We start from the raw sequence: 20,854 nt of genomic DNA on the forward strand, positions 1-20,854 counted from the left end.
AAATTTAACACTGATAAAGGTCCGTCGAAAACCAGATAAGGTACTACCATCGACGCAGTATTAGCTTGTCATTTCAGAAAATTGCAGTCTAAATTATTTGTATTGTACTTCAGCTGTCACAAACCCACAATTTCTTTCTAAGAGTAAACTGAATGGAAATTTATAAAAGAAATATTCTATTTAATCAAAATATGTATTTTCAATGAAATCCTACTTAACCCTTAACGAAGCTTAAAATAATATCGTCAAAAAATTAAAAGAGGGCAGCAGTGCATAAAATCAACTGTTTCTAGAACCAAAGGTTTCACTTCTAACGTGCGAGTCTTACGCGTATTCATTGTTCTTATATTTTAGAGAAATTTAAATATAAAGAATGGACATAAATATACAATATTTTAAATATGGCAGAATTTTTTGAAAATACACGTATTTTTAAAGTGGTATATATCATATTCACAAACCAAACTGGAGAAATATTGAGAGAGAAAAACAAGAGAGTATAAGATTTTTTAAAAAAATTAAACGTTCGGAAATCCATTATATTGTACTTACTGATGCAATAAAGGGATGTTAATATACGGTTTTTCAATCCATTTTCCCATCGACAAACGATCAAATAATGACGTGTCGTTAGTCCATTAATTCCTTCGCGTTGAAACGTGCGAGGAATGCAATAAATATAATTATCTTCACACACTTCTTCGCGCGTCTAATTATTGCTCATAGATGACTTTGAGAAATAGAGAAAGCCAGAGAAAATATCCGCAGTGAAGGTTTTGCAGTAAACAAACACTTCATTATTATGACGGTGACAAATTTGACAATATTGAACGACGGCGACAGCGCGTGAGTGTCGGATTTGAAATAATACCACTTCACTCACTCGGAACTTGGAATACTATACTTGTATGTTACATTTCTAGAATAGACAATCTGAACTTCTACATCCGTGTGAACTTATTAATATCGAGATCAGATCAACTGTCTTGCCTTGCCTATTATGGAAAAGCATGAATTTTAAATGCACGATAATAGTATTAATCACTTTAGTTTCACACCATAAACGTATAAACCAAATTCCCTCCTTAAACGATGAACAAAAATAATTTTAGATAGCTTTTTGAGGTTATTTAAAAATTAACAAAAATTAATCACAATTTTATGGCAACTTTCGTTCGCCTTACTAAGCGTACATATTTTGATTCCTATAAACTGATATATCATTAACATGGGTTTGTTTTTTTTTTATTACGTACGAGTGCCATCTATAATGTAATATTATATCGCATTTTCACGCTTCCATAGTGTAGTAGATACCGCATTTAGCTTCAATTCTAGAGATCTCGGGTTCAATTCCCAGGAGGATCACATAAATATTTGTGTTTTTAAGTGTTTTTTTTTCACCCTATTATATATTTAATATTATCGTAGACTGGTTAAATGTTGATGCACCGGAATGATCACCTTGCCTTAGTATAATTAATGATCGACAAAAATTTCATCATTTTGATACAGTGCCCTTTGCACTATTTGGTGCAAATCAGGTTCAGTAGTAAATATTTATCTTTGTACTCTGACAAAATAAATATTAACAGTTAAAAAAGCAGAAAATATCACTGATACAAAATAAATTTCTCGGTAAAAGTTATAATACTATATTTAAAAAAAATGTTTTCCATTAAGGTAGAGTGAAATTTGATGAACTATTGATTAGCAAGTCGAATATAGGTTGTAGTGACTCGAATTACTCTGTCCACTTGTCAAACCTACATTTTCCCACGCCTAAATTCACATGTTTAAAATGTTATTTGTTTATTTAGTTAGCGTATTGGCTATGACATTTGTGCTGTATGAAAGATGAGTTTGTTCTCCCAAAATTTTAAAATCTTTTCATATAGTAGATAACTCGATAACTCGAACGTCACCTTGTTAGGAATTGTCATTAATAAGATCACATGCAAATAAAACAGTCAAGTCGTGTAAGTACATTATAATAAGGAAGATTAGACAAAACAATTTCTAGAAGTTGTACGTTACTACAAGATGTGTGGGAATTGCGTTCTGTTTACGTTGAGTTACTTTCATTTTCACGCAGTATCATCATCAATAAAAAAAACACAAATGATTACGTCACATTACGAAGATCCGACTGTGTGAATATTCTAACATAATAATTATGAGTTATGAGATATTAAAGTGTTTACCTTTTTCGAAACGCGAGTAAATTGTTTTTAAATACGTTACGATATTTTTAATCTAAGATCAGAGATGTTATCTGCGATCGTTTGATTTTTCAAACAATAAGATTTGTGACGAAATAAATAGGTACAAAATAGAGATTAAAATTAATTCCGTAATGTAATGTGTTTTACAAAAATCGTTTAATTCTTACTCCCATTAATTGAAGAACGGCTATTGAGAACACGTAACACTTAAATATCAAATAAATTATATGTTGTGATGATTGTAAATCACAAAACGTGATACTTTGATTTAAAGCGGTGAATTTGGTTGTATTTTTCAAAAAATTTTAATTTTTATATTTTTCTATACAATACATAAATGTTTCCTATGATAAAAACAACAACTAAACAGTTTTCTTTTAAACTTTATAAAATAAAACAACTTTGTTTTAACCACTTTTTATTGTTCCACTTTATCCAACCAGTTTTGACAAGAACCTTGTCATCATCAGGGTTTTTGTACTAAATTCTAAAACATTGAAATAATCATAGTTAATTACCCTTCCCTTTCCTATGAATGTAATAAAATTAGGAGCAACTTACGTCCGCCTGCGTAGTGTAATAGTAAGCGTGTTTGGGTACCATGCTGGAGGACCCGAAATCGATACTCAGGGGGCTCAAAATAAATAAAGGCGTTATTTAACTTTGATGAGATGTATGAATTTGGAAGTGGCGAAAAATGTTACCAAAGACATAGTGGCGTTGCGTTTTATTTTCGCTGTATAACCCTGCGGGGAAGCGGCATGGTGGTTAGCTAGTTATTTTTTTTTCACTCTATTATTTATTTAATATTACCCTGAAATAGTACTTGCAGCGCAGGAATACCCTCATATAAATAACGATCTACTTAGCATAACAATTTTTAGTGCCCTATGCACCATTGGCAGCGGATAAAGGTCGTAGTAGTAGGAGTAGGGTTTTAAACCATTTGCATTCTTTGATTGGATTATACTTTTTGATATAGATAATAAACATTTGACTTACTCTAAGCATTTCCCAATGAAGTCGATGAATATAGTATCTTCACACCTGATGACCGCAGAGAGAGTTTTGGATCCCGGTTTTCTCTTCCTTCCTTTGCTGTTTGTCACACACCGCGGATTTCCCTTTGAATCTGGAAACGAAATGTGACATTAACCCATAAAAAAATACAACGTTTAGTTATTAAATTCGACCACAAACTTTTTTTCTTTAGATTATCGTCTGGTTGGCGTTCGAGCTAATTGACTTTATAATCGCAGGTCAGCAAAGTCAACAACAAAAGGCAATTATTAAGGTGTCAACAGGTTCTCACTACAAAACAGAAACAATTAAGTTGTTTCGTCTTTAATTGTTTTAATAAGTGGAATATCTTTCAAAAGCGTATTAAAATATACTTAATAAGGTAAAATTTATTTTCGTTCAATATTTATTATTATTTACCCTAGAATGATATATCAATATTAGTGTTTCAATTTGATGTGAAACATCTTTCCTTTTTTTATGTAAAGATGTGTGCACATTATTCACAATAACTAACTAACTAACTAACTAACTAACTAACCATCACGCCGCTTCCCCGCAGGGGTAGGCAGAGAGAATAGAGCGCCACACCACTCTGTCCTTGCAAACATTCTTCGCCTCTTCCACGTTCATGCATCTCCTCATACATACCCGCCGATTGTTACGACTCCTAACCTGACCACTTTCAAGTATTTGGCATACCTGATCGTGCCATGTTTTTCTCGGTCTTCCTCTGCTTCTTTTCCCGCTAACATTCGCCTCATAAATTTGTTTTACCGTTCTTTCCTCACTCATTCGTTCCACATGCCCAAACCATCTCAACACACCTTTCTTAATTTTATCGATAATGCTTATCTCAGCTTTGCATTCCTTCCTTATTTCACTATTCGTACATCTATCATACATATCATACGTTTTGTCACACATTCTTCTGAGAGATCGCATTTCGACTGCATTCAGTCTACTTTCATCCTTCTTTTGCCAACTCCATGTTTCACTTCCATACATTAGAGTTGGAACCAGGACTCCGTTGTGCACTGCCAGTTTAGCTTCCGCTGATAGGTTTTTATTATTCACAATATAAAGCATAAATGCAGTTATTCGTAATAAAAAACGATCATAATTGATTCTAGCTAGCTAATAAATTCTAGTTTTACACTTAATACGGTTATACGAATAGTGACACATGTTATATGTAAGAATAATGCTATATATCATGTCTATAGATGTAATTATCACATCAACTGGCGGAGGAAAATCACGAAATTACCTATAAACTAATTTGATTCGGTCTGAAATTAGCGAATATTATTTTAATAAAATAATCAATTTTCTATGTCGAATGTATTGTAGCACAGACTCCATGAAATCCGTTATAGAATGAACAAACAAAACATATTCAAAATGGTTCCGCTATCCATGAAATAGGACAATGAGTTCTTAGAATTTAACCAAAAATATCTCAACTGAACATATTTTCATGCCATATTAAACATTTTAAATAATTCACTTTTAGCAATTGATGCTTTTGAATATGAAATAGACATATTTATTTCATTATTATTTATTATTTGTTCTTTTAAAATTAGCCGAACGGATGGTAGGCGCGAATTCAACACATGGTATTTTAAATGTAGGTGAATTGACTTATGAATTTAATCTTTTTCGATGGATTATTTATAGGTTTCCATTTAAAAACTGCGAACAATCGTGTGTTTTTGTGCGAAGAAAAAAAACTAAACAATAGCTTGAAATGCAAAATAAAACTGCTGCGGATTTTTTTATTATTCACCCATGACATGGCAATAATATTGTACTCTTTATAAAATGAGCAAGATTGCTATCGTAAGATATTAAACCAGGCCATGTTAGCAGTAAAGTTACAAAATGATTTATCATATTATTTATTGCAGGAAATGTTTTCATACTATTAAGAAATATTTGACATTTTATGAGTATTTTGCACTCAAGAATGAGTCCTTATTGAGCGAAGCAAATTAGTGGTAAAAACCTTGTAGTTGACCCTATTAAGAATTTCTCGACGTCATGAGATCACTGCACTTTCATACCTATATTTAAGATGATGAAGAGGTATGAATGTGTTGTTACTATAAAAAATATGTATACTTAAGTACAAAAAAATACTCAAAAAATCAAATGGTTAAGAGTAGTAGAATGGAGTAGAAAAAACAATTAAATAAGACTGGAATTTTTACCTCTTCAACGTAGTAATTTAATAATGTACTTTATACTATTTTATTTTTAAGCATATCATACCTACAATAGATACAATAGTTACTCGTACATGAGATTGGATACATTTTTATATGTTTTTTTTATATGCACAATTATTTAGAAGATAAAATATTAAAGATATCCATTTATGTTATTTTTTCATATAAAAAAAAAATGCCTAAAAATTTTCATAAAATAAATGTGATCAAATCCCATATAAAAAAATCTGGGTTTGTCCACATAGGAGTTATTGATATTGACATCTTAACATGGTTTAAGAAGAATATGGAAGTCTGGTTATTTACAAGGCTAACGACCTGTCATAGGCAGGTTAAAGTAATCACATTACACACTTGTAACATTCACCACTCTAACCATGATTGACAAACACATTTCTAAATCTCGGAAGTTGTACATATATATCTTTTTCATCTAAAAAAAGCACCTTTTTAATTTGAGTTTTGAGAAATTTCAGTAGTGTGAGTAGTGAGAGTTTGTGTAGTTGTCATTTATGGAGATAATGGCGAATGTTACACGTGTACAAAGTGACACTAAAACTAGCCTATGACAAGTCATAAGCCCTGTAAATACCCAGACACGCATAATGTTCTTCATCTATGTTAAGGTGTCAAAAATATTATATTTGAACTGGTTTAAGATCAATTTCATCCAGAAGCAACGCAAAGTTTACGTTTTTTTGACATTTGAATTGACCAAAGCAGTTACAAAAATATTAAGAAAATTTTCAAATGGCCGTCAAACACTAATCAGAGAGATGGAAAAAACAATTACATGTCAGTATAAAAAAATATTTTTACTCAGGATATATGGAACTAATATTTCTCCATAAATCAAATAACTAACTCTACTTAATAATCCTAAGCTAAATTGGACTTTTTGATTTGGATATTTGTGATGTACTTTTTAATTTAGGAAAATAACATACTAACTATTAAAAACAAACTTTCACCTATCTCCAAAGGTCTATGATGTAAAATTATTCCAATTATTTATTGAAATTATATAATATCCAAATGATGTACCTACTCAACATTTTTAAATTAATTTCTCTATTACAGTCTCTATAGACGAATACTATCTGCAATGCGTTTCTCTAAAACGTTCTTGGCTGGAGATTTTCCACCCACTCGCCCGGTCTATTCAAGTACCTTGCGCAATGCTCGCGTAGTAAACTTACCGAAAAACAGCCTTCTACGGGAGGCGGATATGATGACGTCATCTGGAGGTAATCCCAGCACTTCCATGATGCATGCCAACTGCTCCACTTCATTCTCGCCTGGGAACAGCGGGTATCCGGTGTAAAGTTCGGCCAATATGCAACCTGTACAAAATATATAAAATTACATATTTATTTATAAATATATATACACATATATATATATATATATATATATATATATATATATATATATATATATATATATATATATATATATATATATATATATATATATATATATATATATATATGAGTTTGTGTGTGTGAGTGTTGTATATGTTATTTATTGCAGAATGTTATTATTTGTACATACAAATGATTTTATAGCAACAATTTTGTTTAAATATTTGTATTGTCTTGATTGATTGGCAACATAAAATTATTACAATTACAACATATAGGAGTTATGTTTATCGATATATAGTCGTATATGTATAAAACTGAAAGACTTTATCCGCCACCATAGTGTTGTAGTTAATACATTAAGCTTTCACGCTGGAGGTCCCGGGTTCGAATTCCGTGAGGGTTAAAATAAATGTAAGCTTTTTTCCTCTTATTCAATATCATTCTGGACTGACATCTAAAACGACTAATCACATTGGCTTTGTATAATAAACGATCAAAGTAGCATTGCATCAATGTGCTCAAGATGCAGTGCCCTAAACACTATTGGGTGCAAATAAGGGTGAGAGTATTAGGAGTAGTTCACTGAAATAATATTATTTGAAATAAATTCCGAAAAGTTTGTTTAATAACAAATTTAGAGGCTTTGAGATTTTGGACGCAAAATCAGCTACGGCTTATGAAAATACTGTAACTATTTAAAAGCATTACAAAGATTCAGACTTATCAACAATATTGTATATTCTTGACTTGCAAAGAAAGTAGTTTTTTAGAAGCGTATTTTAAAGTTTCAATTGGTGGTCACCAACATACGGCCCGCGGGGCGGATCTGGCCTGGCAAAGATTTTTATCAGGTCTTCCAAAAATTCCCTGCGTGTAAGTAATTCATATGGCATAAATTAATTTATAATAATTTTGTTATTTGGTTGTGAATCCGCGGCAGCTTTATTTAAATCAATCAATCGGGTAGTAGATAGTGGACACAAAGTTAAAAACGTAAGTTTTTTTTTTATCTGACCCTCCAAGATTAAGAAAAAATCAATTCGACCCTTTTCTCGAGAAAGGTGACCACAGATTTAATGTGTCGACTTACCCACTGTATTAATCAGAATGAGTAAAGTACCTCTGTATTTTTTTTTAACATATTCATTGTTTAGATACGAAATTTGATTAGGTAGCAAGAAGTGGATCCATTTTTTAAGAGTGAGTATTTGGAAAAAAAAAGGATTTTTCAAACGACCTCTTAGGTTAAAAATATCGATCCGACCATGTTCTTAAGAAAGTTGGTGACCACTGGTTTAAATGATTGGATATTACTTTTCGATTAACCGGCCAACAACATTATAATAAGAATTAATCAAAATATAACCATCATGTTATGATGTCTACTAAAACCCATACATTATAACTGGATTTATATGAACCATAAAGCTACCGAAATGTCTCCAGCATTATAATAATAGTCATTAAAGAGTGCCACAACTTGATCACATTAAAAAATGATATACATGAACATTCTCGTTGTTTTATACCTTTCATTAATAACGAAAGTTGTTAAATTTATTTTCTTTGTCAATGAACTCTATCGATAAAGTTGTACATATTTTTTAAATGTACAGCTTGTTTTAAGCGATCATTGATCTCAAGTAAACGCACAATTCACAATTTTTTTGGTGTTTTCAAATCCATGTTCACAAATCTGGGTTTCTAGGATTTATTTTTACATGTTGACGTATAAATATATAAATATATATGAAGAAGGACATGAGACATGTAATATAAGAGTTTCTGCTTAGTAAAAAGCTTCTTTACATCTCACCAATAGATGTCTCTAGTGATTCAAGAACAAGGTTTCAAAATTAGTTCACATATATATAGAACTTCCAGGAATTTGAGTAGTGTGGTTGTCAATAATGGGTAGAATTGGTAAATGTTACACGTGTGTAAAGTGATCACTTAAACCAGCCTATTACAGTTGGAAGCCCCGTAAATGCCCAGACTTCCATTTTCTTCTACATTATAAGAAGAACATAAGTGTCTGAGTATTTACAAGGTTTACGACCTGTCATATGCTAGTTTAAGTGATCACTTTATTACTGTTACATTCACCGTTCTACCCATGATTGAAAACTACACTATTTAAATTTGGAACAGGATGTTTCTTGGTACTGCTTTTCATTCTTAATGTTTTCGATTACATTGTCATTTCATAAGTTTTATTGCTTTACAAGCTAATAAAATGCTAGAAATATGTTCTAACTATTTTTTTCTTTCTTTTCCAATCTGAGCTACAGCAACGCGTAGAAGGTTAAGAAACGCGTAAGAAAGTTAAAAATATATATATATTTACATATTCAACATAGTAATCATAAAGATAATACCTAAAACGTCAGTTTCATTAATTGATTTGGCAGTCACTTTGTGGTAATAACTATCTATTTTTAATTAAAATTTTACTTAGTAAATACCACTATTTTTTTAAATCTATAATCACACGTGTTTCGATGCATTCCGCATCATTTTCAAATACCATATTTCAGTCCATTCGAACCCTTATCCGCACCCCAATGGTGCATAGGACACTGAATCATATAAACGCAGTGTTATCTTGATCGTTAACACACGAAGGAAAGGTGATCAGCCCTCCGCTTCAGGTACCAGTCCAGGGTAATAATAAATAAATATTATAGTGAAAAAATCTATTTTTATTAGACCCCTCTCTGGGAATCAAACCCGGGACCTCCATAACGGTAGCCGAGCGCGCTGACCATTACACTACTGAGGCGGACTTAGTAGACAAGTTTAAATAACAAAGTTATTATTTGTATTGTATATTTATGATAATTATATTCGTAAATCATTGTGAGAAGCACATTATAATTGTTTTTATACAAATGGTTTATTTATTTACATTATACATTATACAGATGGGAAAAAGGTATTATTTTATTTAAGTAAAAACCCAACCTCTTAAACGTAAGCATTAGGAACCCATGCACGTACTATCAAAACGTAACCATGTCTTACCACGTAACTTGTTCTACGTGGTAATTTATATTTAAAACGTATTGTTAAATTTGAAGATTAGTTAGTTAACGTTCTCAGGATCATTTAATTATGTAATGCAAGGGAGTGTATAAAGCCCAAATTAATATTTTATTAGAAGATCATAATATCAAATTTTCGCAACATATTTTACGTACATATTACACAAAGATTTAGAATTATTATGTATTTGGAGAAGAAGACCGAGGAAAACTTGGTATGGGCAAGTATTTCAAATACTTGAAAGTTGGCAAAAGTTTGTATAATCGTCGAGTGTGAGGACTGGAAACTATATATGAGGTATGAAAAATGGGAAGAAGGGGAAGAGGCCTATGATCAGCAGTGAAGATAGAGGGTGAAAAAGAAGATGTATGAGGACATATGTACATAAATATGCCAGAGGAGATAAATGGTTGTAAAAACTGAGTTGTGTGGCGTTCTATCTATTTTGCCTACCCTTGCGGAGAAGCGGCGTGACGTTTAGTATTCTTATGTTTACAAGGTATTAAGTTCATTTTATTTACAATATTTTAAAGAATGTCCAAATTATGTTCGCTTAAATATTTTGTTCGGTCTTGGAACGGGTACCCGTAAGCAGGGGCGTGCATTCCATATGGTATAGGTAGAAAACCAGTATCTATCCTAAATCCTAACTTACCCGGGTGACGGATAAAAACGCACCAGTACCTACCCTACCTTACCTACGTAGTACCTAGCCTACCTTACTACCTACCTCTATTTCCTATCCTAATTAATTCTCTGTGCATACCACTGCCCGTAAGCTTGTTTAGACAGAAACTGTAATTCATACATTATATGATCATAATATGCTCTGTACATTATATGCTCATAAAACTATCTACTCGTATGTTCGTGTATAAGTATGCGCCTAAATAAATAAAATTAATATATAAATTACTCTTTCGAATTCTTTGTCTTAGTTTTTTTTTAATTCATGAAACACATAAATAAAATAAATATATTATTAGATTAAAACCAATATTTTTAGCTTTTCCACTTTATTTTTATTTGACCAGCGACCGGGTTTCGTCGATACCGACATCATCAGACTGGTGATGTCGGTATGACCAGTCTGATGATGTCGGTAACGACGAAACCCGGTCGCTGGTCAAATAAAAATAAAGTGGAAAAGCTAAAAATATTGGTTTTAATCTAATAATATAATAAAATGCAATTCCATCACGAAGTGTCAGTGGATAGTATAAATCTATTAAAAGAAATATTTTTAAATAAACATAATTAAAGATTAAGCATTCGTTCCAAATAAAATATTTTATTAAAGGGAATCGGAAGTGATTGTGAAGTGATATAATTTTACATCTCTGGGAACTCATTTCACTCGATGCCATTCAATTTACATGTAATTGAAAGTGTTTTTTTGTACTGAAAATCACGTTAAGATGATTCTCGTGTTTCGAGTAGAGATGTTTGCATTAACAAGCCTTTATTATGTTGCAAATATACCTATTTCGTCATAAAATGTACAATTTACATAACAAAGGTATTACTGCGAGCTACGTGGGAAGACGCACTTAACCAAATATGAATGAAATGTAATCTGATTTCCCAGAATGGAATTATAAAAAATAGTAAAAGAATGATAACGATAAAAAACATGTTGCTTCTGACTCCGTTAATATTTACAGCACTAAAATATAAATTTTCCTGATGACCTGTTTAAATTACGAGACGGCAGAAAATTATGATTTTTAACGTTCATATCGTGAAATAGGTTAAACCCCTACAGACAAACTAAACGTCGACAAAAAAATGTTTAAAAAATCTATATTTTCTAATAAAAGATGTCAAATGTTCAATAAAACCATTAAATTCACATTGATTATTAAATCATGATATAAGATTTTTATTCATCCAGTTGAATTATCTAGTAAAAAATTACGGTGATTGATAATCATGCTCAATACATTGACACACTTGTCACAATAGATTTTATGAAGCAGAGGTACAGTGAAAAAAAAAAATATTTTTATTTTTTCAAAGTTTGTTCTATTTTTATTATTTTTTTTTGTTAGTAAATAAGTGATATATGTACATCAGCACGTTTTTTCAGTTCTGAGTACATTTTTGGTTTTGTTTATTTATATTTTTATTTTTAGATAATGAATATTTTATTAAATTGCCTGAATTACTAAAGTATTGATTAGTAACTATTTGTCCACCTCCATATTGTAGTGGTTAGAGCGTTTGTCTGTCATGCTAAATATCACGGATTCTAATCCCAAGGGGTCAAGATAAAAATAAATATTTTTTCTCTTGAATGCTTATTTATTATGCTGACTCTTGCCTGAAGCTTGGTCATCTAGATGTCATGTGTATTACGAATAAGATTACACAGGTTCGGAATTAGTATACTATGCACTATTTGGTTAAATATAAGGGTTAGAAGAAGAAGAAGTATTATTTCGAATATCTGCTCCAAAAATAGATAAATGGTTTATGAATAATTCGGATTAATGGAAAATTGCTTCGTGTGAGAAATGTACCAGCCAAATAGTATTTTACAAATCGATAAAGGACTTAGACATGTTATTATGTTCTCGTTCAAACACAATATTACCCACATTAAATTTAATTATACTCGTAATTAATATTTTAAATAAATTATTATTCTATTGTTTGACGACAGTTTTTAATTTCATCAGTTTTTGAAGGTACCGACATTGTTAGGGGAATTAATTAATCCGAAATTTATTCAGAATAAAACATTTTAGGGGTATGAAATTTTATTTCAATCAATATGACAAAAAAGATGTCGTCCTGTTAATCAACGTTTTTTCAATCTTCCCTTTGATTTAGCGTTTTATTAATCTAATAAAGTACAAGTGGGGATATATTAATTAAGCTTGGTCTTGAAGTTCTTATTTAGATAATAAATTAGTCATATAGGGACACATACTTTACATTTGTTTAACTGTTCTTTCTTCACTCATTCGTTACACATGCCAAAACCTTGTCGACACACCTTTCTTAATTTCATGAATAATGCTTATCCCAGCCTTGCAATCTTTCTTTATATCACCATTCGAACATCTATCATACATCATTTTGCCGCACATTCGTCTGAGAAATCGCATTTCGACTGTATTCAGCCAACTTTCATGCTTATTTGCATGGTGCAATGGTTCATTTCCATACATTAGGTTTGAAACCAGGACTCGGCTGTGTACTGCCAGTTTAGATTTTGATGATGAAGAAATTATTTATTTACATCTATGAATAAATTATTGGGTAATGATTTTTAATGTTTCTTAGATGACATTTAAATGTTTATTTTTAAGAGTAAACAGGAAATAATAAATTATGTGATGACATTAGAAATCGCTACCATATTAGCGTGTATAAATGTTGTATAAAAAAGAATTGCATATTCATGAAAAGACATGTATTTAGAGGAAGACCAAAAAAAATCATGGATGCTGCAGAAAGATGAAGCATGGTCTAGATCAGGCATGTCAAACTCGCGGCCTGCGAGATTTACATTTGCGGACCGCGGATACCCACAGTGATATTTTTCATTTATTTTAATTCTTCATTGAAATAATTTTTTGTACGGGAACATATGATATTCTTTTACAAAATCATTCAGTTGGATCTACTGTACCTCATGTGATTGTCTTTGATGATAAATTATTCACTTGAAGTTAAAAATGAAAATGTGATTTTTGAGTTATTTGATGTGGCCCGCCGGTGTTCTTAAAATATGTACCTTATGCAGCCCTTGGTGCATTTTGAGTTTCACACCCCTGGTCTAGATGACGTTGTCCATGGTAGAAGGACCTACAACCCGAGGATGAGGAGAGCTGACCCCAATAGTTTGCAAGACGATAGAGCCATGATAAAGAAGATATTTTTATAGTTAATTTTTAAGGATTTTTTGTAATGCTTGCTAAACACGCTTTGTTTGACGTTATGCGCGTCATTCGTATCACGTAACTGAGTTGTTTAGCTGTAGATATGTTACGGTTAGCCCTTCACAAGTTTAATGGTCCTTCACACGCTCGCACATACCTAGACTCCACATGTCGATGGGTGCGCCGTAGGACAGACCCAGGATGACCTCTGGAGAGCGGTAGAAGCGTGACTGGATGTACGTGTAGACCCGCTGGTGGGTGTAGCATGAACTGCCGAAGTCAATCACCTTGATGGAGCTACTGCCGCGCTGTTTCAGCAGAATGTTTTCCTGAAAATAAAAAAAAACTACCCTCAAAAGAGTCCGATGGCGTACGAATAAGAGCAAAGCGATTTAAAAAAATGCGCATTATACTTGAATAAGTACGATCCTCTCATATCATTTTTTGACATCTCATTAAAGATGAAGAAAGATATGGAAGTCTGGGCATTTGCGGGGCTGACGACCGTCATAGGCTGGTTTAAGTGATCACTTTACACACTTGTAACATTCATCAATTATACTCATTATTTACAACCACACTACTCAAATTCTTGGAAGTTCTATATGTATGAACCAATTTTGAAACATTATTCTTGAATCACTAGAACTTCACTAGAGAAATCTATTGGTGAGATGAAAAGAAGCTTTTTATTGAGCAGAAACTCTTTTATTAGTATGTGAGGTATTAATCCTGGATTATAATCACACACATGAGAAACGCCAGAAAATATCATTTTCATTTTTATTATGTAAGCTTATAATTTGACCTGATAATTTATTTACAACATTTTGAGTGTGTCCAAATACATGTTTACAAAATCTGGGTTATCTCCAATTACAGGATTTATTTTCATATTATTTTTTGACATCTCATCAAAGATGAAGAAGAAGTCTGGGCATTTACGATCCTCTCACATTAAAAATCTCTAATACTTTCAAAGAACGTATCAAACATTATTCGTTGAATGTTACACTTGTTTTAAGAGATCATTAAACCTGTCTGTAGTAGATCACATGCCTTATAAATACCGTAAAATATTTTAAAGTCAAATTTGAATCAATCATTTTACTTTGTGCGTTTATATTGAGAAATATTTTGTCAAAAATAGGTACTAAAGTGTACATAATTAAAATACAATACAATAAGTTAATTAGGTTGGTTCGTCACATGTGAAAACCAAACCTAGTTAATGATATACCCGTATTTAAAATATTTTTATTCCTCATTTTACTATTTTCTCTGCAGATAAATGTTATGAACACGCATGATAGGCATTTAATTATCCAATTACTTATTAAATATTAACATTATTATTTATCGTGGAATCTCATTCATAATTAGAAATAATTTCCTTTCTTCAAAATTAATTACACAGATATTCTTGTGTATGAATGTATAAAATCTTTTATTTACTTTCCTGGTATTTAACATTTTAATACTTTATTTCTTGTATAACAGACACGTAATAAATGCACAAGATACTAGTGTATAAGATTATTATATAAAACACTTTTCATAATAACTGGTTATTTCTTCTTTACAGTGAAAGTACATAAATACCTTTATGTACATTGATGTTCTAGTATTTTACTGGATATAATATAGGAAACTACAAATGTGAGAAAAAACTCTATAATGCATGAGCCTACGATTTAATATTTTATGTTTTATCATAAAAAATTGCAACCGTTCATTTTGTAATAAAATTATTTATATTTCTACATATCAAAAAGTTGGTACAAGTAAATATAATCAAAAATTAAAGTAATGATAGAAATATGTTGTTTTTTTATTAAAAATAATGAAAATTGGTTTTTTTTCGAAACTCTATGTTGCATATTATTATTTATGAATTACCTGTTTTCATTAAATTTAAATCATGGATTCCCAAACTGTATTGCACGACCCACCAGTGAGTGAAATATTGAGAGGGCTCTCGCTACTGTATACGAATACAAAGAATTAAAAAAATAGGAAGAGACGAATTTGATATTTCATTCAGTTGTTTATGCCCTTTTTTCTCGAAGACAGCTAAGAGGTGGGTCCAGAGATTAGAAAATTTGTTAGATGTTTCGGAGCCTAGTCAACTTTGGGAACCTATGATTTGGATCATCCCATAAAGCGTTGTTTATATACATACGTATATACACTAAGCACTTAAAAAACAGGACCTATTCATAAATGTTAAAAGAATAGCCTGATTAATGATTCAAATTTCAAAGATAATTTCTGTAGATAATCTTACCGGTTTAAGGTCACAATGAATAATATTCTCCGACTGCAGAAGCCGGAGACATTTCAAAAGAGAGCTGGCAAACCGTCTGATGAGACTCAGGCTGAATCCCTGATAGTTGTTCTTCTTAATTAGCTCGTACAAATTGATGCTGCGAACAAAAGATAAATTCATTAATTAATTATTAAGCTGAAAACTGTAAATGTAACGTTTCTTTAACGAACTGAAATAGAGTACTGCAAGCAAGTTTTTTCTACCTACTATCGTTGGAATATTGACTTTGTCCTTAAAATAAAAATAAAAACTAATCTGGTGCGTATATTTTGCTTTATAGGACATAGTTTACTATATAATAAACATAACATACAATGTAAGTATTATAGTATGTAATAATATGTATATAGAACGTTCAACATTTTTTTTTATAAATCAAGAAAAAACTACAAATATATTTAATCTGTATTCCTGTAAGATTTTAATATGAGAATATTTTTAAATAAACATTTAATTTTTTCATATTCTTCTAAAACAATTATGTGTATTTATTCATTTCATTCAAACTCTTATCCGCACCCCAATGGTGCATGGGGCACTGCATCATATAAAATCACACTCGAACGTTCACACACGAAGGAAATGTGATCAGCCCTCTACTTCAGGTACCAGTCCAGGGTAGTATTGAATAAATATTATAATGAAAAAATCACTTATATTTATTTGACCCCCCTGAAAATCGAACCTGGGACCTCCAGAATGGTAGCGAGCGTGCTGACCATTAAACTATGAAGGTGGACAATGATGTACATGCAACTAAAACCATTATTTTTATTTTTTTATATTTAAAAATCAAATATTTAAAATATTTGCTTAATAAAAACTCAACAAAAATACTTTTAGTATCATAAATCAAGATGAAACTTGAATTTTCTAACTCAAATATTAATTTTCTATTGTTAGTCTGGAACTTCTGGAAAGTTTAAAGTATTCACCTTGGAAATAAAATTAAAAAATTTTTTTAAATGTTCATTTTATTTTTCTCCAGTCGATATTGAAGTAAGCCGATTTTACTTGCTTGAATTCATACTAGGCTAATTTAAAATTAATTTTCGTTCAGCGTAAATCTACGAGATATTCCGTTTTCTTGGCATGAAAATGCAAATCTGTTAGAAAATTAAATGTTCTACTTTGGCGTCGGTATTACACCAGTAAGAAGAGAATACCAATCTTAAACTACATTTAAACAGTGGATTATTTGGAATATTGCATCAATGAAGCTTAATACCAACTATAAATTGGATTAAAATAATTATCATATTATAAAACTTATGTATAAATATACATTCTATTTCAATGTAACTAAAAAAACGTATGTACTAAATATATCGACATTATTTATTTATCAATAAATTCGATCCCTTTTTAATTTAAATAAAAATATGCATAAAACATTATACAGGGGCTTTATTCGAATCGAAGCTATGATCGAAAATAAGCAAAGATGATTTCTGGATAGAGCTAGTAAAGAAAAAAATACATATTTCAATGGGTTTAATTCCAAATAAAGCTATGATTGAAAATATGTACAGATATTTATTAGCCTATTTAAGAAAAAAAACTTTTTAATTCGGGTCGTTAAATCTAGAATATTATTTTACAAATAACAGAAAAAAAAATAACAAAAAAAAGTATTACGTTTGCTGTATTTTTTTCGACTTAAAAAAGAAAACATTTGTTTGATTTTGGTCTTAGATTAAAAAAAAAAATTTAAAAAATGCTGCCGTTCATATTTCAATTACAAACTACACTTACACTTTATTAACTTACATTTTCACTTTAATTTTTTTTTTAAATATATTTATATTCATATGAAAAACAACAACAAACATCAGTGCATCCCCTAATAAATTCGAATATATTACGCGCATAAAATATGTTCATTACCTTTACTTATACGAGTATATATGTAATTATGAGAATTTAATGCGATATCGTGACTGAAAAGTTTTCAGGGAAAACCAACATCGCCTGAAATATAAGAACTCTCGTAAAAAAAGTTAGGGATGGAAACTGACATCCACACAACAAAAAAGTTTTCATCAAATTAATCAATTTCACAAACTTGCGACTGCTCTTGATGTCGATGGATTGAGAAAAGTTAGCAAACTACCCTCAAACCTCATTCTCTAAGACACAACATCTTTCAGACAACATATTTTAGATAGAGTTACAATAGCAAATGAATTATTATGGCCATTTAAGAAAAGCAGTAGAAATAGTGTTTTTGAAATGGTTTTTTCTCGTTATTTCTTTCAATCTTTTTGTTCGAAAATACCTTCGTAGCAGTAAATTTATAGATATAATTGTATTCTTTCAAATATTTGTTTTCTATTAAATGTATTTTCAGGGTTTCAGGGAGAGATGTGAAAATTCAGTTATATTTAATTCCGGGAAAATATTTTACTTGATTTTGAATGCAAACACAACCAAACTTATGAAACATTTTTCTCATTCGTTCATTAAATAATAGTTTTGAAATATGTACGTTTTATTTATTATATTAAAATAAAATTTGCTTATATTAAAAATATTTTTTAACTATAATAAATGTTAATGGTACATCTTAATATTTCTTTTTTTTTCACGCTTCAAATAAATAAGGCTTATTATTTTCATTTTTAATTTGACTTAGTTTTACTTAGTTAATACCACTATTTCTTAAAATCTATTGTGACACGTGTTTCGATGCATTCCTCATCATTTTTTAACATCGTATTTCGAGATATCAATTTCCAACCTTCCAAATAATATTTGTTTACGTTCGGTGTTCGCTTAACTTTCCAGATTTTGAAACCGAGGCAATCTCATTTAATTGGAAAACAAATCACAGAAATTCATTATATTTAAAGCGAAACCAAACAATTTGTCGAGTAATAAATTAATATTATCAATGCAGGAATCACGACATAGTTGAAGACTTTCAGGACACGCCATCCTGTCTAACCAGAGGGAAGCAGTTAAGGTAACCCGAAATGATATACCCGACTAACTGTTTACCCTAACATCAGCTTTGCTGGCATAAATCAATATTCATACATTCATGTGACTCAATAAAAAGGACATAAAGTTAAACGGAATTCAAATTCCTTTATGACGGGAGTCAGAAAAAATAAATAATTTACATGAAAATAAAGAATACGCCGACGAAGTAAATCGGGAGAATCGTTACGTTTTTCGACGATTCTCAGTTTAGTAAATATTTTTATACATAATAGTTCAGCAAAAAAAATACTTCGTTGTTGTATTTTTACTTGACGTTGTAAATATAACATATATCTATGGTGTAGTATTCAGAATTCATATAGTAAATTCTACAAACAGGGATGCATTAAAAATTAAGTCTGCAATTTAAGAAGTGTTGTCATTAACAAGGTCGACGCTACTTTTTTTCAGCCACTCAAACTCCGATATTGTTACCCCACCTAGTTGGTCTCAGGAAACAAAAATTAGCTTCGTACCATCGTCATACGAGGGAGACGTTCGCTCAAATTTATTCTCAGCTTTAAGGATTTTTCATAATTTAATAAGTATATTATTTTGATGCTAAGTGCGACCGTCTTATCACTTAGGACACTGTCATTATAAAAGTATCCTCACGGGGATAACATTTAATTCGAATCCACAAGAAGGTTAAAAATCCCAAAATAATATTAATAAAACGCTAATAGTAATGTTAACGTTACCTATGTACATTACGAAATTAAATCGGTAACAAAGGTATAGAATATCAGCTCTGTGATGGATTCCAAGCTGAATATTTTACATTAATTGAAATCTATCCATTTTTAATTAACGGTGTTTGAAAATGATGCGAAATGCATCGAAACACGTGTCACAGTAGATTTTATGAAAAAGTGGTATTTAGGTACTAAGTAATACATTAATTAATAATGAATATTTTACGTTATATGTCAAAAATATATTTATTAAGTTACCCTGGCGGGCTCCTGAAGCGCCATCTCATATTCATAGAATTAATTTAAAAAATACTTTATACATTAGGTAACAGAAATAGCGGTACATATATCATACGTTGACAAAAGAAAGACAAAAACTTAAGTTTGACATTTGATACTTGACCCGATTTCAATTTTCTTTTAATGTCTTTATCAAATCAGATTATAAACTTCTTACTAACACAATAACAACGTGAAAGTTGATGATCATCTTATTATATGTCACGGTATTCTCTAACTAGGAAGCGTTCCCACCAAATCCCACTTATAGCCCATCAATCACTGTAATGATGTCAGTGGCATAATTAATTCGTTATCTATCGGTCATTGGTTGTTCGCTTACCTTCGCGGAATAATCTGTTTCGCTACCAACTGGAGTGCATGGAGAATGAATTCGACTTTATTTTGTTCAATTAATTTGTGCATAGGACAAATCCACTCGACAAGGTGTTGCCACACAGCGGACGGCGCACAATATTGCGAAACTAAAAAGTGCAATGCACCCGAAACGTTTTACTTTACTTGGGTAACTATATTATCAACGTAATGTCACTCAAAATGCATTTATTTATGTTTTTTTTATGAATAGGAACATAACATGCGATTTTGATCGAATAGTATATTTCATGAACTGTCTTGCGTGGCTCTGAACAGATAGAAAAACTGACAATATTTTTTTTCTTCACTTTTGTAGACAGATATTTTACTGGGAGAATTCCATTTTTCATGATAATATGATTTTTATAACTTTTTGTATGAAATCATGTTACATTGGTAATTCGTAG

The 20,854-nt window shown here is 30.8% G+C and overlaps 1 protein-coding gene across 1 annotated transcript in view; it reads right to left on the reverse strand.

The window, feature by feature from the left end:
• Dyrk2 (Dual-specificity tyrosine phosphorylation-regulated kinase 2) overlaps positions 1-20,854 on the reverse strand; it is a 79,502-nt gene that overhangs the window by 17,005 nt on the left and 41,643 nt on the right. Inside the window, exons 5-8 of the mRNA XM_088278028.1 lie at positions 16,069-16,207; positions 13,939-14,110; positions 6,679-6,822; positions 3,228-3,357 (exon numbers count right to left, since the gene is read on the reverse strand). Coding sequence (XP_088134154.1) covers positions 3,228-3,357; positions 6,679-6,822; positions 13,939-14,110; positions 16,069-16,207 — 585 coding nt within the window. The remainder of the gene's footprint in view (positions 1-3,227; positions 3,358-6,678; positions 6,823-13,938; positions 14,111-16,068; positions 16,208-20,854) is intronic.

Source organism: Brachycentrus maculatus, unplaced genomic scaffold (assembly GCF_059751285.1).
Source record: "Brachycentrus maculatus isolate JH-2025_06_01 unplaced genomic scaffold, ASM5975128v1 h1tg000054l, whole genome shotgun sequence".
NCBI classification, from domain to species: domain Eukaryota; kingdom Metazoa; phylum Arthropoda; class Insecta; order Trichoptera; family Brachycentridae; genus Brachycentrus; species Brachycentrus maculatus.